General features: G+C 43.9%; 1 protein-coding gene across 2 annotated transcripts in view; it reads right to left on the bottom strand.

Annotated features, from left to right (window-relative positions):
• Nucleotides 1–3,780: 3,780 nt before the first annotated feature.
• NOD1 (nucleotide binding oligomerization domain containing 1) overlaps nt 3,781–27,534 on the bottom strand; it is a 28,002-nt gene continuing 4,248 nt past the window's right edge. Inside the window, exons 2-12 of one of the 2 annotated variants that reach the window (XM_041466660.1) lie at nt 24,623–24,961; nt 22,600–22,774; nt 19,598–21,401; nt 17,463–17,546; nt 16,374–16,457; nt 14,736–14,819; nt 13,034–13,117; nt 10,896–10,979; nt 10,202–10,285; nt 8,059–8,142; nt 3,781–6,655 (exon numbers count right to left, since the gene is read on the bottom strand). In XM_041466660.1, the coding sequence (XP_041322594.1) occupies nt 6,583–6,655; nt 8,059–8,142; nt 10,202–10,285; nt 10,896–10,979; nt 13,034–13,117; nt 14,736–14,819; nt 16,374–16,457; nt 17,463–17,546; nt 19,598–21,401; nt 22,600–22,774; nt 24,623–24,838 (2,856 nt within the window). In that variant the 5' untranslated portion in view covers nt 24,839–24,961 and the 3' untranslated portion in view covers nt 3,781–6,582. The remainder of the gene's footprint in view (nt 6,656–8,058; nt 8,143–10,201; nt 10,286–10,895; nt 10,980–13,033; nt 13,118–14,735; nt 14,820–16,373; nt 16,458–17,462; nt 17,547–19,597; nt 21,402–22,599; nt 22,775–24,622; nt 24,962–27,534) is intronic. The other variant, XM_041466661.1, reaches the window with a different exon arrangement.

The following is a 27,534-nucleotide window of genomic DNA, read 5'->3' as shown; positions in this document are numbered from 1 at the left end:
ATTAGTGGCATCTGTTGGTATCACATCCTGCCTTCCTCCCTACGGCTGGGACATGGGACATGCCACCTCTGCCCCAAGTTGCTTGTCCTGTAGGGTGAACTGGGATGCTATGCTGGCCCCAGGGTGATCCTGGGAACTGCCGGCAATAGATGGTGATGCTGTACACGTGTGTGTGTGTCTGGCCCTGCTACCACACGCTGTTATGTGGTACAGCCAGTAGTCCATGCCCACTTCTGGATGCTGTGTTGTTTTCAGCAGAAAGAGGGGAACAACACACACCTGGCAGCAAAAAGAGCGGGAAGGTGGGAAGAGTTCCCTGCAGCAGCAGGAACTAAGCAGGGAAATTCCTCCCCTGGCTTTTGAGTGCCTTGTTCTGTAAGGTCTCATTCTCCTTCTGAGGCTACGACACCTGAGCAATGTCTGTGCCTGGGGGTGTGCAGGCTGGAGCCTGCTGGTGTCTGCAAACATCCCCCGGCATGTTTGTTCACTAGAGGAGGCCCCCAGCTCCATCCCACCCTGCAGCGAGAGGGGTGCCGGTGTCCAAAAAGCAAAACAAGCAGAGCACACTGCCTGTGAGGTGCTGTGCAGCTCATTCCTGCTGTCTCCTTGCCAGCCAGCCCCTGGGAAACAAGGAGCCTCAGCAAAAGCCGAGTGAGATGGAGTTTTCCAGGCCTCATGTAATAAAGCATCTGTTTTCTGAGGGGGATGAGATCAGGGATGCATGGTGGCAGGAAGGAGGGGTGGACATAAATAAATAATTGCATAAAGCCCATCCTCAGCTGACGCAAGATGACTCACTCCTCGTAAAGGCAAGAGCGTAGAGGAGGAGGCCGATCTGAGGCGCAGGGACACGGCCTCAGCTGAGGCCGCTGGAAATGGCAGGTGCTCTGTGCCTCCGCATTCGGCCCGTTGGCTTCGGAGCCATGCTTTGTGCCCAGCTTCTGCCCTACTTTCCTTTCTTCCTGTTTACAGATTGCTTTGTTTGAACACGCGTTTACATTTTAACAAAACTTCCCCCCTCCCTTCCCTCCTAGTTGTTTCTTTAAGCCGGCTTCAAACAGAAGGAAGAGGAAGCTGCCAGGCCTCTCCCCGAGCGCCATGGGCCTCTGTCACGGAGGAGAATGGGCGCCGTGCGGCTGCTCCCACCCCACCTGGCTCTTCCCTGCCGCTCCCTTCCCCTGCGGACCAGGGTGACTTCTCAAGGGAGCAGCTTTCCTCCTCACAGCTTTCCTCCTCACAAATCACCCGGGCCGGGATTAACATCTGCTAAACTCAGGATTAAAGTGTCTGGCAGGTAACGGGAGCATGAAAGCTTGACAGCTTCATTTGCTCCAGTCCGTGAGGTCCGAGTCTCCCGGCTTGCGAGGCTTCAGCAGCTAATGAAGTTGCTGCCTTCAGTGTCTAAGGGGAATCCCCAGACAGGAGAGGCTGGGCATAATTCAGTTGTTTGCAAGGGCTTTGCTGCAGCTGGAGCTCTGGCTCCCTGCCCCACGGGAGCAAGGGGGACACTTCTGCAGCAGGGCTGCAGCCATGGCAGTGGCCCTTCAGCCGTGCCACCAGCAGCCACCTCCTGGGCCAGCTGGGATGGGTGAGCATGGCACCTTTCTCCGACCAGCACGGCACAATCGGCAGCCTCCTGGGGCTGTTGGGAGCCCCCCTGCCAGCAGCAGCTGCAGGCCCTGTGTGTGGCAGGAATTTGTGTACTGCCACCCTAAAGGGTTGCTTGAGCCCTGCAGGTGCTGACCTCGCGTGGGTGAGGTGGCATCAGCACTGCCCGAAACCTGCTGTTTTCCAGTGCATCACCCAGAGACTCCCTGTTTGCAAAAGGCACAGGACATTTCCTGCTTTCCCAGTATAAAGCAATGACTGTAGTTTTTGCCCCTGGCTGAGTAAGGCCAGTTTTTATTCCTTAACCCACCTGCTGTGACCTCTCATGCCTTGATGCTCCTGAAGCTGAAGCTGCTGTTTTCTCTGAAGCATCATCCTTGTTTTCGTGTCCCCCTATGGTACCTTAGGGCAGCTATTTCAAACTCTGCAGATCATGGCATCAGCTCTCATGTACCTCTGGGAGTGGAGAATGAATACTGGCTGACCTCAGTCCTGTCGAGATTCACAGGGGATTCCATCAGCAATTTCCCAGGATGGAAGAGAAACTCCCCCAGCACCTGTGGCACTCCCTGCATCCTCTCACCTTTTGTTCCCACTCTGGCAAGTGAGAAAGGACTCGGCCCAGTAGCTCCGTTGTGTTTTCAGAAGGCTGACCTATCCCACAGAGCAACTGAGAGCCTCCAGCAAGCAAGGAGAAACCTCCTCGTGTGAGTAAATCTGGAGTCCCTGAGTGCAGCTGGCAGCTCCCAGCCTGGCCTCCATTTTCATCTAGCACATTCCTGCTGGTTTGTTTCTACCTACTAAAGCACCAGTTGAGGCCTTTGTGTACAGCTGCAGCTTTTTCGTGCTGAGATTATTCATTCCATCAGTTGAAAAAACCGAGTGGTTTCTGCAGGGACCTCTCCTTCCTCACAGCAAACCCATCCCTTGCTGCTGTTCACCTGGCTCTGATACAGCCTGACTGTGGCCATTTGTACAGCTCTGCAGTGGGCTCCTGTTTTTGGCTGCTGACAGAAGGTAAGGGAGCAGAGTGAAGCTCCAGAAAAGCAGGCATGGGTGTCTGTGGTGACAAACAGCAGGCCTGTATAAGGCCTCGCAGACTGGATCCTGACTTGGCCCGACATAGCCCTGAGAAAGCAAACATCTCTTCATGAAAACAGAAGCCTGCAGCAGTGAAAAACAACTTATTTCCCTGCAAAAGAATTCTGCAGTTTGTTTTCCTGCTCCTGTTTCAACAATCCCAACTGTCTCAGCTTTAGGAATGAAAACAGTATCTCACAAACAACCCTTTCCTGCATGTAGACACCTTCTCCAATTACCACGGGGTAACAGCTTGTTACTGACCAACAGGAGAGAGACACAAGAGGGTTTGTAAAACTTTATATAAAGGGATGTGAAAATTAAAGCTTTTTTCACTCCTGAAAAGAGTGTCTCTCGTCTCTCTGAAATGTGGTCAACAGCGACAGGTGTCTTGCTGTATTTTCGGCATCAGTACCACTCCCTCGGCATGGAACAGTGGGATTGGGATCCTGCCCTGGCTGTGGCTGAAGAGCAAAGGCTGCATGGCCTGGCACCACCCTGCAAGTCCTAAACTGCGGTCTGGCACCTGGAGACACGTGGAGAGATGTGACACCAAGTGAGCCACACCAGGCTCAGACAAACACCCCTTCCTGAGGACCTGGCAGTGTTGGACTGGAGCAGGACTGCACTGCGTCACAGCAGGGCTTCCTTGAGGGCTGCAGCGTCATCTGCCACCAGGAAACACACACAGCTCGCACCAGCCTAATACAAGTGATGACACCTCAAGCCAGCAAGTCTTTGCCCCCAGCAGCAGGAGGTGGAAGAGCAGAAGAGCTCCTGCAGTCAGTGTGGCAGGAGGACTCCAGGGGTGCAGAATGGCTGCAGCACATCCCTGAGGCACCACTGTGATTTCCCTCGCTGCCCCTAACTGGATTTGCACGTGCTGCTGGAAGGGCCCCTCATGAGCAGTGCAGCTGTGAAAGGCCTGCCCCAGCTGTGGCAGCTCCTCTCTCTTGTCTGCAGCCAGAATTAGTTGGGGTGTCACTGTCCCATCTTGATGCAGCCAAGTGTCTGCTTGACAGGGCTTCAGCAAAGCCCGAGCACTTGCAGGCAGCTTGTTCTTTAAAAAGCTGTTTATTATCACAGTGGACGAGTGGGAAAACATGACGCAGTGTACAGAGAAGGCTTCAGCAAATTACAAACAAGTCTGAAAAAAGTTACAGTTGTCTCTAAGTAAACAAGGCTCTCCCTGCAAGCTGCAGAAGTGTTGCTCCAATGCCCCTTACAAACAGGCTGGTAAGACCAGGAACAGCCTCAGCCAGAAATGCTGTGCAGATAAACAAGGGATGTCTGGCTGCTCCCAGAGCAGCAACCAGTTTGCCCAGCATGACTCCCAGAGCTGTGATGTGCTCTGTGAAGCAGACTCCCTGCTCTGGGTTAGCTGGGAGCAGGATGCTGTGAAACCCTTTGGTTTTGTTAAACCCAGAATGAGCTGTGCTCGGATTTTCAGCCCAGTCCAAACAAGCATTTGCTGCCCAAAATCAGTGGAAGGAGTGGCTGTGACTGGCTGTGTCTCTGGCACTGTAATCTTGTTCAGTGCCAAACTCTGTCCTACATGGAGCTGGGCTCGATCCTGCCACCACTTAGCCTGAGGCTGCGTTTAGCTGCTGCAGACCCGTAAATGCTGCTGTCCCTGAAAACACCCCCTGGATGCTCAGCTTGTAACAGCCAGGTATGGAACAAGATTTGCAAGAGGGGCTGAGACTGTTGCTACAAATAATGCCAAAGGCTGCTCTAGCCCAAAAAAGGGGCAGATGTGACTGTACTGGAAAGTTTGGGGGAAGCTATTTTAGTCAATTAGTGAAACAAGGACAGGAATTGTAGTTTTAAACATATCTTCTTCCTAGTAAATGAGCAAATAATTCTGTGATTAGAGCAAAGTAGGAGCACACTTCCTCAAACACAGGCAAATTACAACTCTTGTGAAGGCCCTGCCTTGCACCAGTATCTTCTCTGTTCCATCAGAGTAGGCTGGCAAAACACACTTTGACAAGGTGCATGAGTCTCTGATTTGTTAAAGTCACTGAGAAGTCCTTAAAGGCTTTGCTTTGGCAGATGTTTTGGCAATTGAAATCCAGCTCATCTGTAACTGTGTGCCCTTTTGCTTCAGTAAACAAATGGCTCAGGTGCAGAAATCATTCAAGTTAGCTGAGTTCCCTCTGGCATGGTTGAAAAACCTCATCTGTCTCCCTGTGAAAAATCAGTGTTGATACCACAGGCATGGAGGAAAAGCCACCGAAAAATAACTAAGTTGGTTTTCTTCCCTTTTTTCCTTTGTAACTGTAGGTTTTGTGAGAAGCCTAGTCAGTATTTTAAAATGTGTTAGGGAGCTGAAGGGAGTAGACAGAATTAAGGGCTGGGAAAGGTTTGGTACCACATGGGAAATGGAGAAGCTCTGACCTACAAAGCAAGCATTTTCTTTGCTTCATGGGGCAGATCTGGGAGATGGGGAGGTGAGGGTTCATTGGTGTGACATTTTAACTGGAGATTCTTCTTCCAACCTACCAAGGTTTTGTGGGTTAGTCAGCAACTGGAGCATTGTTTCTCAAAGTTTGGGGGTGGGGGGGTAGTAACATGGGAGAAGGAAGGAAAATGGCTCACACTTTCCTATTTTAGGTTTATAAACTCAAACTCTACCCTCTACACTGTGGGGTAGAGTTTGAGTTTATAAAGCTCCCACAAAAAATAATCAAATACCCCACTCCTCTGCTAACTGATTTCTTTTAAAGACTCTAAAGTTACACTCCCTAAACAATAATCATTTGGGGGAGGAGAATGTTTTCTTGCTGGTCCTTATTATTACTACTGCCCCTTGCCTTGCTCTGTCCACTGATTCAAGCATAGACTAAAAGCTTTCCAGGCCAGTCTCAATCCTCCTGTGTGCTTGCCTGTTGCTGGGAGAAGGGATTTCTACTTGACGCAGTTGATTTTCAATCGTCCTTTCTCCCCACCGATGCTGGGCAACGTGATATTGGTGTAGTGCCACCAGCACGGAGCCCAGGCCAGGAGCCAAGGCAATGAACAGCCTGCTAATTAATTGTTCACATTTCTCTTCAGACCCCCTCCCCAGAACAAACACTGTGGAAACAGGAGGCAGCTGTTTCTATGCAGCCCTCTGGAAATTTGAAGCAGAAGTGGTTTACTGCCCGTGTTATGGTTTTACAGGGATGGCAGTAACGGCTTCTGGTTGCATGAAAGGAAAGGGACTGGCTTCGATATGGGAAAAAAAGATTACTGAAAGTAATCTGAGCCTGATGCATCCCTTCCTACCCATCCAAAAGACCCCAACAACAAAAAAAAGCACTGTCTACAATGCTGCCTGTAGTCAATGGAGAAAGAGGGACCTAATTTCTAGGCATGAAGAAGGAATTCATGTTCAAAACATGCACACCACGCAACTACTAGAGATACCGTTTCTGGTAAAGCTGTGTATATATTAATTTTCAGTTCTGAGGCAGGTAATACTCAGAGCTGGTGGAGTTTGTGCATCTTGCACCCTTTCTTGTTTATGTATACTTGTGTGTCTTTATTTACGTATATAAATAAGTTAAGAGATTATTTACATCACTGTACAGAATAGATCTAAATTCAGTTATCAAAATGCATACACCTGCCAGTGGATTTAGTCTGTTAACACTTTGCATTTCATCTTCAAAGCACCAAACAAACATTAATTATTTACCCAGGCAACTTCCCACTCAGCTAAAGGATTAAAAATAGCAGGCAGGGTAAGGGATGGAGCTGAGGGAGTGCAGTGTGTTCATAAAAAGGCAGCTTATTGTGTATCTCTCTCCTGCCACGAGCACTGTAGATTGATGCCTTTATAAACTCTGCAGTCCAAGTGTAGGAGTAGCCTTTGTTAACACCAACTTGGCAAAATGGGAAAGTCCTCATTCAAAAGCAAATGATCCGCCGTTCATTTTCAAAAGCTTTGGCCTCTTCTTGGCTTATCAGGTTCCCATTCAAGCTGGAGGAGTACAACAAAAGGGATGTGAGTGAAAGTGAGGTAGTGACCGTTTCCCATCATCTATGTGCACCATTTTTGGTGCAGAGGTTTGAAATGTCATGTGGGCTGCATGCTTCTCAGCTGGGAATGGGTGTTAGGCTGGATACAGCACTGCTGTTCCCACTGCACATCCAAGGAACAAGGCTTCTCCCTCAGAAACAAAACCTGAACGCACACCTAAGCTCCAGTAACTGAACTCGGCACTGGAAACCCAGCTGTTTGCATTTCAGCAAGTAGCACAGAATTGACAAAGGTTCTTACTATGCAGTGGGCTGGTTTAAAGATATTTTAAGTCTCCAGAGTATTTTGTGTCTTCCATGACAACATGGGAAGAAAATTCTGTGAAGTACTCAGGCATTATTAACTTGAAATGACCAATAGCAAAATTTTCAATTCTGGCTATGTAAAGATAATCTACATTGATACTGACATCCCTGAAAATGAGCAGCCTGGTTAAGTGCTGCTCTCAGATATGTTAAAATCCATTAAACCATGCAGATTTATGAAATTACTTGGGTTAATGAATGCCTCTGAACATTCAGGCCAGAATCAAAAGACAGATTTCAGTCTGAAGATTCAGAATGATCTGAGGGGGAATTGATGCCTCTTCTGTAGACAAAAGCTGACAGTGGCTTTTGGAAAAAGTACCTCTTCCACATCTCCAGGGAACACACCAGTCAGACAGTGAGTCATTGTCTTTCTAAGCAAGAATTCAGTGTCCTTTCACTAAAACAAATACATATATTTAAAAATAAATTTCATGTTCAATAATAAAGCAGCAGTGCTAAAACCAGCTCAGTTCTATTGACTCCTGAGCTCCCTGAGGTGAGGGAAGGAAGGTGGTATTTGGCTTTCTGCCTTAAATGTACACGTGTGACTATGTGATGCCCACCTAATCTAAAACAAACAAATCCTACAAAAAGTTAATCTCCTTGTAGTTTAGCACTTTCAGTATGTTTGGAGCACCACCCAAGAAAGTCCAAGCACAAATTCTGTGAATTAAATTTAATTCTGCTAATTAAAGGTGACTATCTCCTGCTTGCTTGGCATTTAGGTCCTGAAAAGCATGAACATGTTCAGAAGTTTAAAAATAAAAACAACAAGCAAAGCTGGGTGTATAAATTCAGGCTCTGATTCTGCAAATCAGTGGTACAGACATATGTGAACCAAGAAAACCGCCTGAGATTCGTAACACACACACATGGAAATGTTTCAATGACAGTGCCTTTTTACCTGTCTGAAATCCACAGTTGGAACTACAACCCCTGCCTCACATAAACTTGCTCTGAATAAGCAGTAAGGCCAGTAGGGTTTTAAAGGGAAAGGAAGTTTACAAAGTGACCCTTTTAGAAAGGGACCTTTACCAGATTTCTTGAATAGTTGTGTTCTCCTTGAGAGCTTCGCTGAGGCACTTCACACCTTTGGCTGTAATTTGATTCTGGATAAGCCTAAAAAAAAAAGCATTTCATGTCAATCTAACATGCAAACTAATTTGCAGCACAGCACATGCACAGCCTATGCTCAGCCTGACGACAAGGAGCAAAGCTGTCTGCCACAAGAAAATGACTGATTTTATCTGTGAGAATGGTACACAGTATTGGTCAAATGCTCCATGTGCACTTTCAGAAACAGAGCTCAGAGTATTAATGTTTTCCTTTTAATCTTGCATGTGGTTGCATTCTGGAGATACTGAGCAATTTTAATTACACAGCTGACAAATTTCTGCTATGAGCTGTTCACTAGTGGTATGGGACTGTGGTATTTAGACTGAGACAGACAAACCTCTCAGCTCTGCTTTCTTACTAAGAAGACTGTGAGACATTTTTAAGTGATGTACAGAAAATTCTGAGTACAGACCCTGTGTAGGCCTAGTGTTTTAGCAGTCATGATCTAGAAGCTGCCAAAAGCTCCAGTCTTACTTATCAGACCAACAAGATCTTTGAAGATAAAGCACTGATTTTGACTCTGGTATGAGCAGGTGCAAGTTCCAGTGAAGCCAACTTACCAGCTATAACTTATGTCTCATCTGAGCTTAGGGAAGGAAAAAAACATACATAAGATCCTCAAGTAGTGAAACTTATGAAGCAGTAGGTAACTTTTACTAACCACTGCAGACCATCCCACTAGCTAAAGATGAACAAAGGCCACTCATCTGCATGAATACAAAAATACTCAGCAGCCTAGCTTAATTCAATACTCACCTTTCAGTCAACCATGGTGAGCCCCACAGCTATACCATTCCATGTGACTGGCTGCATGAATCCCTCAGGATTCAGTATGAGGCTGAAAACTGAAGTGTATTGAACAATCTGGGAGGGAGGGAGGGAGGCATTCCCATTAAAGGAGTTTCTGCACTTGGAATCAAAATGCAAAGGGATCCACTAGAATCTTTCAGCTACTGGAAAGAGAATTTAACTCGGCCTCAAGTTCAACTATCTATACAGGTCACCACCTTTTGGAGGTATCCACTGGTGCAATCAACAAAGCAGGATATGAATTTGTCCACTGGAAGACACCCTTGGACAACACTGAGCCATGACAAAGACATTTATCTCAATTACTATGCCTGCTTTGGCTGGGGTAAGTTTTATTATGAATTCAACCCAAACTGCTCAGTGAATTATATCTGCAGCTGTGCACAAAGAAATCAAGCACTTCCCCCACTGTCTTTTCATTTTCAGGGTGATGGGCACCACAGCTTCTGCTGCTTTCAAAAGAGGCTACGAGTACTTGGCACCCATGACAGCCAGCATGCTTCCTAAGGGGTTGGAACTAGGATTAATACTGGGAGTGTGCTAGAGTGTGGTCAGCCAAGTCTTTGTAAAGCATACAAAGGGACTCCATGTCTGATGTTCCCTTGGATCACTTGAAATGAATGGATGGCTATTTTTTTTACAGGTCACATCTGCCCACCCCATCCATTGGCAACCTCTGGATTAGAAAAGCCAGTGCTGGGTTTTCTTAGAAGTGTAAAAAGTCTTACTGTGATTGCTAGAAATAATCCCTGGTTTCCTGGGGATTGATGCCTTGGAGATGAGTGTCTTGCATCAGTTTATTGCTAGCCCAAAAAGAAAGCATCGGGCAAATGTGACATGTATCTAAATGTCTGCCTCCTAGGTTCTTGGTTGAAGAGCTACTTTCATAGCATGATAATAAACAGAAAGAATTGTAATAACCTTATTCTATTCTAGCTGTCTGCTTGGGGTTTTGGATTTTGTTTTTTTCTGAAACTTTTGATTTTGAGGCCAGTACTGTTCCCCTAATGAGAGATGAAATCAATCATTAGTTTGAAAGTTACCAGAAACAGTTTGAACTTTTCCCTGTATGGAAGCAGGTTCCAAATGCTAGACATCAGCTTTATTAACTTCCCGTTAGAACTGTCTACAAACAGTCAGCTGCATCCAGACCATGCACAGAAGCTGTTACTGTGACCTACATAGACTTGGAAGGTGAAGCTTTAATGCAGTGACTGCCAAAGAGCCTGTGCCACTGTGGAATGTAACTCACCATAAATGCACCAGTTTCTTGTTGACCTTCAGCATCTCTGCAAAACTCATTGCTGCCTCATCATCCAGCTCATTTTTAGTCAACCTAAGTGGGAGAGAAGATGTTCACTTAGGATGTTGGCATTATTTTTCAGCCCCCTGTTTTTGCAGCTTGTCTGTGACTTAGCTTTAGACAGCCAAAGGGGGATGTGCTGTTCCTGCCCTGAGCAATTTGTAAAGGCTGGACACAAAGAGATATTGAAGAGAAGCCCTGGAGGTAAAAGAGACAAGAGTATCAGATCTTTATTTCTCTGAGCAATGTTCTAGCGATACTTTCTCATGATGCTTTAGTGTCTAAAAGGTGAATGAGGTGTAGTGGGAAAAGGTACAGACAACACTGAAGAGGTGCAAAAACTGAGGACAAAGAACTTGACTTCAGATGATGGAAAGAAGATGGGAAAGCAAGATGGAGGGAGCAGAGTGAGGCATGACACTGGTCACTGGAATGTATCCCAAAGGACACGTGCTGCTGATCCATTACTCATGCCCACATTCTTCCAAAGGAATATATTATAGCTTGCTGATAGGGAAAGCAGAGGGGATGAGGGCAGGGAGAGAAGGAGGAGAGTAGGAAGGGTGATGGGATTGGAGGAAATAAACCAGCATTTTGCTCTGGAAAAGGAAGCAGAGGAGAAAGAGACCACACTGTCAATTACCAGAATATCCTCACGGAGTTGTTGTGCTGCATGGCTTCAGCAATACTTTTGCCTCCCTCTGTCGTGATGCCATTGAATGCGAGACTGTGAAGTAAGGATACAAATGTATGAGAAGCAGCACCACTTGGCTCTCCAACTGCCAAATACAAGGGAATATCCTGGATGATCTGCTTCCCAGATGTACAGCTCAGCATTTGTGTGTTTCAAAGACTCACATACTTCACAAACCACTGAGCCCTTTACAACTTTTACAAGTGAGAGCAGTTCACAGTCTGCAGCCTGAGTGCAGGTCTATCAAACAGTTCCAAAGGTCTGCTGTCAGTGAGTTGTGCTCTTGGGACCAACAGCAGAGTTACACTCCGTAATTTTGAGAGTTGAGGCTCTTAACAAGGACAAAGAGCTGCACTTAGCAGTACACAGGTTTTTGCATGTGTTTGTCATCCATGTACCAATTGGGCACTTTGTCCTTTAAGTCCTTCAGGCATCCAAATACTTCATTCTTCCTCCAAATACAACACTTTCTGTTGTGTATGGAGAGATGAGCTTGTAAATGCTTTCCATTACAAACCACAAATATTTCTTAGTCTGCCCTTCATTTTTTGAATAGACATTGGCAAAATCATCCAGTCAAAGTTATGCTCTGGACTTTCAGAGTTCAAAAAGCATCTCCCCTCTCAAAATAATGCAAGGCCTCAAAAAAGGTAGAAAGGGGAACCACGCAGAGCAACAGCACAAGTAGTTATTGGCATGAGTCCCTCCTAGCTTCAGCTTAAACTGGATATTCTCAGTCCATCATGACTGGGCCTAAAAATGGCAAATAAAGTAAACTGATGTAGTAGGGATTTTCTTCCCTTGGTCTTCATATAAAGCTACCACAGGTGCTTACTATGAATTCTAATCATGGAGCAAGATTAGCCAGTGGGAGATAAGAAAAGAAGCCAAGAGCAAGTACACTGCAGAGCAGAGGATTCACCTCGCACAAGTGCCAGCAAACCCAAGCTCGAGACAGCACAGTTACTCCTCTTTATTTCTGCAAACAAACACATTCATCAGCATATATGCTCTCGTCTGAGAATCCCTGAGCTCTGATTCAAGTTCAAAATGAAAGTGATGCCTCTGGATGGATTGTGCAATTATGGGAAGATGGCTTTTCAGATGGCTTTTAAGTTTAAATATATCTAGGTCACTGCACCTGTTCAGCTTTTAATTTTTAAGCTTGACTACCCACTTGCAGGAAAGAGGACAAGGCACCAGCTCTGAAATCCCTGGATCTGAAGTGGCAGCAATAAACTCTCCAGAGATCCCCAAACTCCCAGAGTATTTCTGAAGAAACTAGTGCCATGTGCCACCTTGTGGGGAAACTAAGGAGCCTTGCCTGCTCCCCTCACCGTGGAGGCCAGTGGAACTGGGAGACATATAGAAAGGGTCACCATGAACTCAGTGCTCCAGCTGTGTGGAGGGACTCCAAAACATATTTAAATCCTTAAATCCCCAGCCAGCATTTGAAAGCTTAGCAGGGAATGGGCTGTTTAAAACACTGGTTTCTGCTGTGCTTCCAACCTCACCTGTGTTATGGCTTCCAGAAGGCTGGTTTGAGACCCATCCCTGAACTCCAGTGAGGATGACACTTCACTAGCACTGAATGTGTGGTGGGGTAGCTCCACTGGAGCACAGGATGAGCCCAAATGTAAGAATGTCCCAGCCCCTCATATTATGGCCTAAAAAATACTTTGGTAAGAGCCTCTGCACTTTCTCAAAAGACACTGTTAATACTGAACTCACTGGGAACCTGATTCTGCAACAGCTGGTGCCTCCTCCTGCTAATGCTCCCAGATCAAAATGGCACCCACTGACCATGTGCCTTCACAAATGCCTGAACTCTGTGCAGCATGAGGGGAGGAGGTGCACACAGAGGAAAGGTGCCAGTCATGTGGTATTTTTAACTTGCCTAAAGGCTGCACAGGGCTTTTTGACAGAGTCTGGCCTTTCACTTGCACCAGGGACCTCTTGGCTGCACAGCAAAGGCTGCCATACCAGATGGCATTCCAAGCCAACCCTTGGTGGGAAGAGTCATTGCTTCACAGCAGGATGGAAAAGCCAGCACTGCACCGAGCTGCCTGGCTCTGCCAGTGTTTTACCTCACGTTTGTTAACGTGGGGTGGTTCCTCAGGGCCTCTGCAAATGCCTTTGCTCCTTCATCTCCAACTTGATTACCCCACATCCTAGTGAAGAGAGAACATGAGATATCAGTTGTGCTGCCCTCCTGACTCTTGGCAATTAATTCTCCCTGTTTCTCTCCCCTCCCCTCCTTTCTGATTACTTCACAGTCTTTCAGGCTTGTGAGGAACCTGGCAGGTACCCTCCCCACTGAGGCAGGGATGTTCCACTGCCTGCACATGGCACCAGTAACCTCTGCTGACTCACCAGCACCCTCAGGCCACAGCACAGAGGCAGCTCTAGGAGACAGCCTGCTGCACCAGGAGTGCTTTCACCTTGCTGCACACTGGTAAGAAATAGTATTTCCAAAGGCAAAACAATCCTTGATTACACAAAGGGTTATTTTGTGAGAGAGGGTAACATGGTACAAGCTGGAGAGATTTGATCAGAAACTAGGGGTACCTGGTCAAATCCTTTCTATGCAGAGTAACCACTTTGAAAATTCACCCTGTATTACGAGGTTTGGAAACACCTCTGCTGATGTCTACGTTGTTGGGTTTTTACAGGGATCCTGGCTTCATGACTCAGAGCCACACTCAGCTTATGGATAATTAATTGGCAGCTCTTTTAAAATCAATTGAACTCTGTGGTATCTAAACATATGGACTTCCAGTAAGTTCCCCAGAATTTCCTTGTCCTTCAGAGCCAGTGCAGTTTGCTATTTCAAAATTTCTGTCAAAGCTAGCTTAAGTCCATTTGGAGTGATCATTTCCTCCACAGGAGAAAACAGGAGTCCTTCACAGAAATTACAGCAAGTACAGCACAGCAGACCCAGCTATATGGAAGTGTGCAGGTTGCTCACTGTATTTGTGAAATGTCGTAGAACAACAAAATTAAAGGCCAAAAATCTGATTGTACAAATACAACTTCCATGTTTCATGGCTACTGTGATTTTCACAATGGCCAAGCAGAGGTTTTTAATTCCATGTATTCAAGTACTAAATTTTAAGAAATGTGTTCTCCTGTAGAGTGAAAAGAGAAACTGGGATTTGCCAGAAGGGATAAAAATAAATAAAATGAATGAAACCTAGCACCTTTCCTGAGAAACAGAGCAGTAACTAAAGGTTTGCAGTACATTCAGACCTCTCTTCAATAATAGCATTTTGCAGTTAGAGACGGCCTAAAAGAAAAGGACAATGTGAACACCCTTTTATTCTCCCAGCTCACAACTTTATCAGCATGTGATGCAGAAAGTTTGACAGGTGTAACAATGACACTCAATAACTGGATGTAGTGCCAATTGTCATAAAACCACATAGACTTAAAAATAACCAAGTATCTCTAGAGGAGTTGTGCTACCATAAAGAAAGTAGCTAGCTGTATATACAGTCCTCTTGTTTGCTTGTTTCTCCTTTAAGGTTCTGTCAGAACAGTGAAAAAGAAAAAAAACAGATGCCAAAACCCAAACCAAACATTGTGTGAACTGAAGAACAACAAAGCAGCCCTCCTTTTCCATGGAAAATGTGCCTATGCTTCTACACTCGTTTGCTCTAATGCTGTTGTTGAGGAAGGAAGGAATAGAAGGAGGAGAGAAGGTAAGCATGAAAAAAAGGAATCCTAAGGGATTTACAGGTGCCTGGCCAAGATCAAGCTCTAACTTCTGCTCTTTTGCACCGAACTTACCCAATTTCAAACATTGTCTGGCTCTTCTGGATGGCCTGGGCAAGGCACTTCCCTCCTTCGCTCGTTATTTTGTTTGCTCCTATTCTGCACAAAGTACAGAAATTGATGAGGTGCATCACTTACAACTGTGCAGCTATCAGAACACCAGTTCAGAAAGCCACACAAGTATTTAAGGCTAATTAACTCTGCAGGTTACCTGCAGTTATCAAAGATTAACCCAGAGTGAAAAATACTGCAGGCACTTGACCTTTGGCTAAAAGACATAATTTTATGTTGTCTTTTGCATATTTTGCATGTCAGCCCTCCAAATCAGAAGTATTGCAGTAGAGTCCTGGGTTTGGTGCTCAGTATGTTAGAAATGAGCTTTAGGAACTGATCTTCAGGGCAAGGACCCCAGCCTTGTTTTTAATATAATTCATACTCTCAGCAATTGCTACAGAGCTCATGAATTACACGCAGCATGTTTCAGGATGCCACAGGGAACAGAGTATTTCTTGACTGTGTGTTTCCAGAGGAGACTGCAGCTGACAGACACAGACTGCAATAATTTCAAGTCTTTCTGTTGTAAGCACAGGCTCTAGGCAGTGGCATAGGTCAGTGCAGCAGTCAGTCTCTGGCTGGAATTTTACACAAGGCCTCTTCTATTTTTGGCCTACATGGATATCAAATGGCTGGAGTTCAAGGGAGAGATAATTGCATATAGATTGATTTAAAGAACAGACCAAACCCCCAACCCTACCCCGCAACCCCCAAGCCACTGCATTTACATAAAACTGTCTTGTTTGGCTGACTTTGGACACATGAATGTGCACTCTATCTCAAAATAGTCTCTAGGGTTACTATGTAGCCTGAAAGCAACCATCTTTCAACAGGCTTTTTTTGTGAAAGCTACACTGAATAAGCAAAGCACTGTTGAAGCACGGAAAGAATTAAGTGCTCCTGGGTTTCAAAATTCTGCAAAAACTTCAAGCAGGAAGGATATGGCCAGAGTGGGGTTTCAGACCAAGTCAGTGGTAGAACATGGACTAGAACCCACGAGTCCCTGGCTGCCTGTTCCTACATTCCCTCCAAAAGCTGACATTGCTGCAGTTACCTCTGGTTTCTGCTATGGTCACAATTAAACCATTGGTTAATGATCTACCTTTATGTCCAACCAGTGTGCATGGCCAGACACTCTTATCTAGGGAAGTTCCAGGAATTAAAGGGAACAACTCACCAAATGAATTTGGGGAATTCCAGAGTTGAGGTAGGACACCAGCACAGCCTGACCCCAGTGGCCCATAAAAGCTCAGACACTAAAAAGCTCAGTACTAAATCCAAGGGAATTTGCCTGCTGGAAGCAGCAGCAAGGTCCATGCACAGCTTAAGCCTCACTCAGGTGCTCAGACTGGATTTAGATAAAGAACAGATCTCATGCACTCCTTTAACTCACTACTGTATTCCAGAAAAGACATGGATTCAAGAGTTTCACCTGCTGCCATCCACTGCTAGACAACTGCAAAACAAATATACAACTGCAACCTAAATTATATTTTATTTCAAATGCAATTTTTGTCTTTTTTTTTCTACTCTTTCTCCCCTTTCAAGTTGCTTAACCTTAATTAGGATAGTGTAGAAAGGAAAAACAATCCAACATACTTAACATATTCCAGGCTTGAACACTCTTCAATTAATTTTGCAACATATTTGGCTCCAACATCAGTGATTTGGTTGCTGTATAAGCTTAAAGAAAAATCACATTGGTAAAAATAGGTTATTACTGCTGTTAAATATTTACAACCTGAATGTTTTATGATGCACACATAGAATCTATCTTTTCTGTGCGGCTTTGTACATATTCACAGTTGCTTGTATTTCTATTTTGATATATAATTCATATTGTGATGGGCTAGATATAAAATATAAGGAGACCAGACTGCAAATCATGAATATTTATATAATTTTTAAAATAAATGGTCTCCACAAGCAAACAAAGCTTCCCTTTTTTCCTGTGCTAGTACAGAAATAATATTGCCAGAAGATAAGGCACAAGACAAAACACCATAATGTACTTTTGGTCTTTTAAAAGACATAAAATCCCCTTGCAAATATTACTGAAGAGCAGATACCTGAGCAGTTGTACTTACATTAGGGCACTGGAGGAAAAAAGCTATTCTTGGTATTCAGGTTCACCTTTCAAAAAGTCATTTTCATGTAGCTACTTAACCAAGAGTAGGAAGTCAGAGCTAATGTGCCTTCCAGCTTCAACTTCATTAACAACTAATTAAGCTCTTGAAAGAAATTAGTATCACGAACATGACACTTGAAACTGCATGTTCCTGACAGCAGTCTCTACCAAGCTGCATCTGCTTTGCATAGTTGAAATAAATCAGTTTACAGTGGAGAAAACAGCAGGCTATAACTACACATGCTCTCTTGCTTGCAGTCTATCCCTTCCACAGAAGAAGGGTTTCGGTATAAAAATTAGCATGCTCACACAGCTCAGTAACCTGACAGTGGTCCACACTGTGCCAAAGAAGGGTTTGATGCCAGCAGGAGGCCGTGAGGGAGTGTGATGGGAAACTGTGGTCCTTGTCCCAGTGAACTGTCACAGAATCATTTCTGACACAAAAAGCTGCTTTGCTTAAACTGTAGTTCCCACTCCACCTCTGCTGTGTCAGTACTGACAGCATTAGAGTTTTATTTTCTAGTATCACTGCTATGTTTTGCTCCCAGCTGGGTACATACCCCAAAAAAGACACAATTTGGTACTTGGAGAGTTCTTCATACAAGATCCTCACGCCGTGATCTGTGACCTGATTTACACTGAGCCTGGAAAGCAGGGAATGAAAAGTCTGAATCAATACATACTAGAAATGTTCATAACCTGTAACTTAACAAATGACTGGAGGCCTATACATTTTCCTCTGATATTTTAACAGGTCCTTATGCCACATAATAAAAGGTGTTAAAGGAAATGTGAGCTCACGTTCATGTGGCTCATTCCAAAACTGATAAAAATCAGAAAGCCCCAGATCTCCTAGGTAATGCTCTGGCAGCTGTCCATAGAACTGAGAACAATAAAATGTAGGAAGTCAAGACTCCAGATAAACATCTCACCCTCCTCCTGTGCTTACTGTGATTGCAGGAAGAAAATCTGCTTAACACCCTAGCAAAAGCAAGCTGTCCAAACTACTAGTCTTGCAATCTTCTCTGCAAGTACATAGTGAAAGTCAGGCATCTTGAAAGTTACAACACATTCAGGCTTCACCAAATAAAGATTGTGAAAAGCCCTGGCCAGAAAACAGAACTGCACTCCCATGGGTCTGCTAGATGTTTCTAATTTTATTGTCCCAGCCAGACACAAAACAAATCAATGTCAGTCATTCACAGAATAAAAATGCTTCTTCTCACAGTTGTTTGGGGTGGGGTTTTTGTTGTTGTTGTTGTTTTAGGGCTTTTTTTTTTTTGTAACTTCTCAAGCCATTTCACCTCATGGACAGGTTCAAGTGAAGCATTCCAATTGCCATGAATCACATTTTCTGGGTAAAGCTGTCCCTATGAAAACATTTTGACCACATTTAGTTTGCAGACAAACTCAGTAGCTGAAAATTTCCTGCTGAGAGTCCCTTATCACCAACAGCCTCCCCAGCCTTTGCTAGTTATCAACGTGGTCCCTTTGGAATGTACCAGCACACAGGAGAGATCAGCCAATTTCTACACATCAGGACAGCCTGCTTCTTTGAAAGGGATAGTCAAGTCATTGGAAACAACATTTCCTGACCTGCAGAAATTGCTCATTAGAAATAAAAGTTCCAACATCTGAAGATCCATAAAGGGATCCTAAAAGGGCAACCTAAAAGACTGTTTGGTGCTGGGGATGATGTTAGGATCAATCAATCACACTGTGTATGGCATGATCACATGATAGGCATGAAGAATGAAAGGCTGGCCTTTTCTTCTTTGTTTTGTCTTACGTACTTATGCATTTTTCCCAGGAGTTTCCTTATTGCTTTCTCCTGGGAGATCAGTCAATTTGCAAACAACTGGGAAAAAAAAAAAACAAGTCACTGTCTTTGATTTATTCCTAGAGGAAAACAAGGCAAGGCACAGCCAAACAGGAGGAATAAATCCAATTGCTAAAAAAAAAAATTCTTATGAGGCTGAAGGAGTTTTAAAATATATATATATACGAAGTTCCTGATTTTCTGCACGGAAATGTTTGGACAAGTAAGATATAGCTACATGGTACAAGCTCAAAGGGCTGGAGGTGAAACAATCTGGCCTGTGATGTCAGAGGTAGAGTCAGTTCTCCCTGTTCACACAAAGCCATGTCCTCCCTTCACAGCACCTCAGGGGAAACACCGTATCTGAAGGCGTCAACTACATTCTTTCATGGATGTACATGATAGTTTTTGTCCGATGAAAGACAGACGTTTTGACGGGATGCAAAAGCAAGAAATTCAGAGCTTCTGATCAAGGGTTATTGTGAATTGGGGAACCTCCCTTACCCCCTATGACCAAGGGCAGAGATGGCCTGAGGCAATCTTCAGATAATGGAGGATGTCCTTATGTTTCCTTTTTCCCTTAAGCACCTTCTGTCATAAAAATCCTCTTCTGAGACAAAACATTTTGAGATGGAGCTAAACCTACAGGTTTGATCAGTCTGTGCTTCTAAGGATGACTTTCCACCCTTTCCACTTTGGTTTCCAAATTCACAGCTTATCTCTGCTCCTGTGAACAAAGATTTCAGAAGATCTGAAACATTCATTTCCAGCAGCACTAATCCTCACCTTTCTCCACTTGTGATATCAATTCCTTCAGCCCACCAGTTTGTGGAATAAATGAACAATATGCAAGGACCTGCTTACAGAGACCCCTACCTGATCACTGCCAGCTTGCTGAAACAAGGCTGCAGCTGCTTTATTCCATAGTCATTGATGTTGTTGTTGTCCAAATCCAGAGCCAGGTGCTTTTGGAAGTGGTGCAGAACAAAGGAAATGGCGCTGCAGTCGGCAGAGCAGGCATTGCAGTAGGCCAGCTTGATGTAGTTGGCGTGCATGCGGCGGGCTGCCATCCTCCCCACCTTCTCACTCTGCGTCTCGTACAGGCACCTCAGCATCCACACAAAGTTGGGCTGCACCTGCACCTGATTGTAGCTTTTAAGCCTGGACCGAGTGTAGCCTTTCAGGCGGGATTTCATGTTCTCCCCAAGGTATGTGATGAGTGTTTTTCTCTTCCTCTTAATGACCGCAGGCGAAACTAAATGTCTGAAGAGCTTCTGCCTGGATCCAGAAAGCAGGCCACAAAGAAACATGTTGGTAAAATTAAAGTGCTCTTTATTTTGGAAAGGATCCTCCCCTGCTAGCTGTTTCTTCAACCAGGGGATATGAAGGCAAGTAGTCTGAGCAGTCTCCATGGAAGAACATTCATTGAAAAACTCAAGTAACTCCTTGGTACCCACCTTCTCCTCCATAACCAAAAACAAAGCTGTGAAAAAAGACTGAAGGGTTAAGTGCAAGAACTCATAAGTGGCCTGACTGTCACAGCCACTGTAACCTTTAACTGTCCTGAGAAAGCCCAATTGCAAATCTTCTTCAGAGATGTTTGCCGATGAGACTTCCTCCTGCTCAAAGATAAAGGAAGAGTTCTCCATCCCTTTGTATGCCATTTTACCCAAAGCTAGAAGACTTTCCTTTCTTGATTTGAACATCTCTGCTTGGCTCCTGATATTGCTCTTCAGCAAACTTGTTTTCACAGATCGGTTCAGGTGGACTTCAATCATGAGCAAAAATACATCTGTTAATGTAACAGAACTGTCTGGAAGCTCATGGCTGTCAAACATGGAATGGAAGTGCTCAAAGCATTTAAAGATAATCCAGCAAAATAAAGGCACTGAACACAAACTGCAGAGATTTGGGTTAGCTTCCAACTGGTTTGATACCAGTGCTCGTTGCTGCTCATCTTTGAAAAACATAGCTGTGTATTCCTTCAGGTTATTCCTGGAGAAACCGCGGAGCAACACTTTCTTCCTAATGATGTTTTTTTGGATTTCAGTTCCTGTCCTGGCAGTAAGAATTTTCTTGGATCCCTTAAGAAGCTTTCCTCTGAGAAGGCTTACGAGCAGTGCCAGGGGGTGGATGGGTTCATTGGGTGAGCATACCTCAGGTACACTGCTGAGATCAAAGTTGGAATAGATCTCATCAAAGCCATCAAAAGTGAAAAGAACTGTATGAGGGAACTGCAAGATGTGATGGAACACTTCTGCAGGGTCCTGGTCTGGGTAGCAATTATATTTGAAGAGCAGATCTTTCAAACATATGGCTTCATCTTCCTTGAAGCAGCTAAACATCCTACACCGAAAACGGAAGAAAAACTTGGCCCCTATGTCCAATTCCTTCCTGGCCCAAAGGCTTTGTATCTTTTGCAGCAAGATGGATTTTCCAATTCCTGCATCCCCGTAGACATAAATAGTCTCTCCATCTTCATTAATTAGCCCAACTGCATCATCAAAAAGGGCTTCTAATTGACCCACCTGGCCAAGACTCTCATTGGTAAAACTGACCAGCTCCATAATACTGTTGGAGTAGATTTCTTCAAGCAGCACCTCCTCCTTCTGAGCGTACAACATAAAAAACTTGGAGTCCCGTCCCAGGTCATGTCTGAGTTTCTGGCAATACCTGCTAACTAAAAAGACAGTGAACTACTATTAAAGAGACTATTATTTAAAAACCTATGTATACAATGACCCACTTCTTTGGGAACTCAAATGGGGTAATAAACTAAAGTAATTCTAATGTGGAAAGGATTCTTTGGCAGATTAATTCTATTTGTGCTGCCATCATCACCCCCTTGGGAAATTCAGGTGTTAAAGAAAGGTCACATGTAAGCCACCACTTTCTGAAAGCCAGTACTGATGCTGCATTGGTTTAAGGGGTTGCTATCCTCCAGCTGAGACTCAAAGCCAAGTCCCTGACCCTTTGTCAAAGGCTGCTTAACTCTCTGCCAAGGCTTGTTGGACTTGTTGGTCACTGATTTCACTGTACTTGTATTCTAACTGCAGTTCTATCAGGTAGGTGGTTATTCTTTCCTAACTTCTTTAGTCATTTATATTATTGCATACAGAAGCCATGCATTTTAGAAACCTAGTACCAGGCACCTCAAAAGATTTTTTAAGAGGACAAAAAAAACCACAAGAGAATCTCAGTTATTGCACAACGTTGGCTTGTGGTTTTCAACAGAAACTTTGCTTCAGATGGGGACAAAGTAATTCTCATATTTATGTAGTATGGAAAAACCTCTCCAGAGGAAATAATTTCGGCAATACTTAAATTCTGATTTTTATGGTTGCTAAAAATCATCATTTAGGATGACAATAATTCTGGTCGGAAGGGACTTCAGAAGGTCTAGTCCTACCTCCTGCTGAGAACAGGATCATTTCTGACATCAGATGAGCTTACTCAGGGCTTTGTCTAGTTAGATTTTGAAAACCCCCATGGAGACTGCACAGCCTCCCTGGGCAACCCTCCTCGTTGCTTGACTGTTCTCATCATGAAATACTGGCTAGTCCATGGCCAAAACATCACAGTGTTGCTAATAAATTGTAGTAGAGGCCTAGAAAATACCACAGCTGGCACAAGGTGGTTCTGCCCTTGTGTTACATACCCACAACCAAATGCAGAAAGAGCCTGAGTTTAACAAAACAGGATGTCATTTATCAACATCACCCTTGTGTTATACAGTGTGCCTTATAATATGGCTAATTAATTTTGCCTTTTAATTTTCCCTGGCTGTGCCTGCCTAAACTCTTACTCTCTTGTCACTTGGTTGGAGCTTCCTACATAGCAGAGCAGTTCAGGGAAGGGATAGAGATGCATGACCTTACCTGGATCTGTATTTACCACAGGTTTGCTACAAATATTCTCTGAAGGCTTGTAACCTATTTCATCCAGCCAAGGCTGAAGCTCATAGTAAGCATCAGTGACTTTCTGCAGAACATAGACGAAATATTCCGAAACTTCTTCTCCCTTGCTTTGAACCAAGTCTAGAATTTTGCGAACCTGAAGAAACACCACGGGAAAGATCATTGATACACAGCATTTTATCACAGTAATCCTTGTCAACTGCTTTAGGATTCTTTCTGGAGTGGAGCAGGGGGCCAGAATCAAAACTGGTGCTTCAAAAGGGTGAAATCAAAATCCCTCTCTGAACTGGAACCACCACAAAACCCAACTGCCGTTTGTGTTTGAATGCTGTGAGAGAGTTGGTTCTGCAAGTTAAGGTCTGAACTTGTAGCTCAATCACACTAACCAGAAACAAAATGGATAAATACCACTCCTCAACAGGGAACCCAAAGGATTTCCTCAGCTTGGCTACATAATGTATTTTAAATCCTGTGCTGTTCAAAATGAAAATAGAGGTGGTTTCTCAGTGCCCTAAATTCACCCTCTGTTTTGTAAATATTCTAGTCACATTTGGATTTACCTCAGGATCCATCAGGTCCACATCAGGATAGGCTGAATCCCTCCCTGGATCTTGATGCTGAGCCAAAACCCTACAACTTTTCCTTCCAACAGAGCAAATCAATTCTCCAGGCTCTCTCTGTACAATGGCCCCTCTGCCTGCAGTCATTACCAAAACCAATGGCTACCAGGCAGTGGCTGGAGCAGTTCAGCACAAAGTGTCACCTCCACAGGCAAGGCAGAGGGTGATCTCTGTGCACCAGTACAAGGCAGTGCTAGTATAAAACCCTCTGCAAGACAGAGCAGTCATCTGGAGGCACACTTTGAATGTCAGGATCCCCTTGCTAGAAATGAATGAAGAATGCAGTTCTACACCAGACAAAGGATTTCCAGAGACTGTGGTCTCTTGTGAACTTAAATCAGGGTGATGTACAGGCAGCACAGCAAATATGGAGCATTTTCTGACAATTTGTATGCTCTAAAAAGCAGTTTTATGCCTTCCAGAGAAGCTCCCACAGAGTCTACTTCACTTACACTACTGTGGCCTGCTCTCTGTCTCTGCACAGACTCCTGATGCATGGCCTCCCCCTCAGCTTTGGCACAACAACCATGCATATTATGGTGAACAATAAGAAACTGAGATAATCATACAGTGTGCATTTATTCAGCTTTGACCCTACATACAGCGTGAGCACTGTGTTACCATTTCAACATGCCAGCAAGAATGATTATTTTATGAAAATGTGTACTGTTGGTGAAGTCCAAGGTCTTTGAATTTTTTACGGTTTGCCTGCCCCTAACTGTGACAGGGCTCTGAAGCTGCCTGATTGGTTGGTCTGGGAAACAATCTCCTCAGCTGTTTCAAGCTACAATGCAAAGACCGACTGTGTAAACTGTAATTTTCTCCTAATGAAAGGAAATAATTCTTACTACTGATGTCCAAAGATGAATTAAAACCCCAAATACGCCAGGATACATCAATCTTCCACAGAAACATTTACAACGTACATAGGTCTTTAAAGAGAAAGGAAGGTGTTTATACAGACAACAAACAATCACTGACTTCTAAAACAACATTCCATTTCTGCCTCTCCTAAAGCAGGATGATCTATCCCACAGCATCCTAAGCAGATTTTCCTTGCTATACTCTAACAACTATGTGGCCACATCTTTATCAGAGGACAAAGCCGCAGCTGGGAGGGACAGAACAGCAATTATCACCCTGCTAAATTCTTACAGCTGCCAACGGGCATAACCAGCAGTGCCAGCTGAGCTGGAAAGGGATGTGCTGGAGACACTCATCCAGGAAGAACGGGGTGGGAAAACTCCAGAACAACAAAGATTAGAAAACACACTAGATGTAAAATTGTCGGATGAACCCTTAAAATCTGGTGATAAACTGAAAGTAACCAAAAGCTTCACTGGCTAGAGAAAAAACAATTATACCTTATCTGCTTGAGTAGGAAACTGGACAACAATCTCTGCATCCTCAGTGGAGAAGTAGTCGTTCTTAATCAAGTTATCAATCAAGCACTGCGTGTTTCGGATCCTACCGACCAGAAGCTCTCGGTGAACCTTCAGCAAAGCAATGAAGGACTGAGGGCTTGCTCCTGGAGGTTTGCTTACAGAAATGTCCACATTAGCACAAAGTTGGCCTTCCATAGTTGAGATACCAAGAAGCTGCTCCACCAAGCCTCATCTTTGAAAAACTGTCCATTTGTAGTGACAGGTCAGGTCGGATTTAACTTCAGGCAAACGGGAAATCTGTCCTTCACATCACCGAGCCTGCAAAAAGTAATTGTACAGAACCTCAGTTTAAACCTTATTCTGTGCACATACATCCTTCACTTAGACATCACAGAATACTCCCAAACTCTGTGAAGTACCATGGCCAACTTCTTAATAACATTTCTTCCTTAGGTATTTTCATTTATTTGTTCAAGTTTTGAAAAATAAAATATTTACAACAGGCAGTCTCCCTCCTGTACCAGTATTTTACTCTAGCTTGCCTCAAACACCAGCACTGACATATGCTTTATTAACTGCCTGTTCCTAATGCATAATTTAATTTTTTTTATTAGTTTTTCATGTTTCAGTAGACAAAGCAGGGCATCTGTCCAAACACAATCTGGACAAGGAAATAAACAGAATAAAATTATACTTCACAGCAATTAATTTTGTAGGAGGAATTAATTTACAGTAGCAATTCACTCTGCTTTTTCATTGTTACAAAAAGAGACTGTAAGAAGTGCTGCAAATATAATACCTGTTCCTGAAAGCAAGGCCTTGTGAACTCTGAGGCAGTTTTAGCTAAACTAGGAAAAAGAGTTTAGCTTCTAAGGATACAAGGTTCATGAACATCAGGAGGGAGGTTATTCTGAAACCATACTCTTTAGCACAAATGTTCTCTCCTTGTTGGCAAATATATACACAGTGTATGCCCTTGTTCTCCAAACCACCTCTTGGGAGTTCTTTTTAGATGTTCATTTATTCCTCTTTTTCTCCACAAGGCATAAAGCAAGAGGAATCAGGGTCAGACTGCTCTCCATTGTATTACTAAAGCAGGGCTTCTTGTAATTTTAGTTAATTTGCCCACCATACAGTAGGCATGAAGTTATATTGTAGCTACAATTCAACAGTAAGTTCATTTAGGTACTGTTTAGGTACAAACTTGCACATATGATTTCCCATGCAAGAAGCTAATGTTTTGCCAAGATCACAACTGAATCACCTCCACACAGACAGTGAGAATCTGCATGATCAACACAAATGACTGACAACGCCCTGCAACAGTTAAAACATACTGTTGTTTCAGCAGGTCAAGGGATATCTGGAAGAATGTTCTTAAGATTCTGATTACAGTCTTATTAACAAAACCAAAAGACAAAACCCTTCAACAATTCTGTAGATGTGCCAACTCTGTTGCTACAAAATTCTCACAATTTCCCAAGACATTTGCAGTGACGGCAAACTTTCTCAAATGCTCCCCAGCACTCCACTGTCAAGCTATTACTGAGCCCTGCCAGCTCACAGATTATTCTAAGTGACCTGCTACTGGAACAATCTCACTTCTGTGGGTTTTCTATATCAGAAGCTGCTGTCTGCATCAGTGAAGCTTCTCCTGCTTGATGCTGGAGAAGGACACAGTTTATGGCACTGCATTTTAGTGATACTATCTACACTCAAACCAGCAGGGCAAACCAGCTTAGCCCCTCAGATTTCCCAGTAGGTCCCAATTTACGGTTGCTGATCTGCATGGATGCAGATAACTGCATTAAGAGCTGGGCTCTCCAAGGGCTGAAACCTGATAAATCCCCAGCACAACTGTGCCGGGTCACAGCCAACTCCCAAAACGGCAAAACTGTTTCCAACAAACGGAATGTAACCAAGTGATCTGAATTTCTTACCACACCAGTAAGTGACTGCATCTACCCAAGACAAATCAAGCTTTCATTACCCCATTCAGATGACCCACCCGAGGAAGTGGCTGATTTCTGAGTCACTCAGCTTTCCAGAAGCCACACTGGCACATCTCTTTGTTCAAGAAAGCTCATTCCGTGAATGAAGACCAAGCATGCTGAAAACATAATTTAGCCTCAAGTATTTGTAGGCTTTAGTTAAAGAGATAGCATCATCTTAAAACATGCAATTAAAATATTAAACCTATTCTTTCAAGATACTGCATCCACCCAACATTCCTTGCTTGCTTTGGTTATTCCAGGACCACATTATTCTAATGCATTTTCTTTCTTCCTAATTTGTAAGAAGAACTGAGACAAATATTCAGAAAACCATAAGAATAAACCAACATGCTGTAAAGTGTACAAAGCAAATAGAAGTATTTTCTTTACTACTTCATTTCCATCTACAAAGAGCATAAGAAAAGAAAGAAGAAATACAGCAGCAGGATAGAACATGATATGGAATGACCAGAAGGTCTCAAAGATGTCTGCCCTGCACCTGACCACGTCCAAGTCAGTACAAACCATGGCTGCTCCTGGAAGGGGTGTGCATACAAATGCTGCAGGACAGAGCAGGTTCCTTTTCACACAGGGTGATCCTCAGGAGAATGGAGAAACAAGAAACCAAGCAAAAAGGAATATAAAGAGAGGTGAAACATCAGGGAGGAAAGGAGAAAGAACAAAAATGCCAAGCAGGAAAGTCAGGACTGGCAATATGAAATCTGTGCATGATAATGTATTCAGTGATATTTTCAATGAAAATACTAAATTTAATGCAAAACCCCACAACATCCAGTACTGGAGTACTTAGTATTTTTCATCAGTCCTTTTTAGTAAAAAAAAATGGAAATTTCCACCATTCACAGACTAAGAAAATCCATACCAGATGAAGAGCTG

This window comes from Pyrgilauda ruficollis, unplaced genomic scaffold (genome assembly GCF_017590135.1).
Source record: "Pyrgilauda ruficollis isolate IOZ18807 unplaced genomic scaffold, ASM1759013v1 scaffold2, whole genome shotgun sequence".
Lineage (NCBI taxonomy): Eukaryota > Metazoa > Chordata > Aves > Passeriformes > Passeridae > Pyrgilauda > Pyrgilauda ruficollis.
The sequence above is the reverse complement of the archived record's forward strand: the minus strand, read 5'-3'. Positions and strand labels throughout refer to the sequence as shown.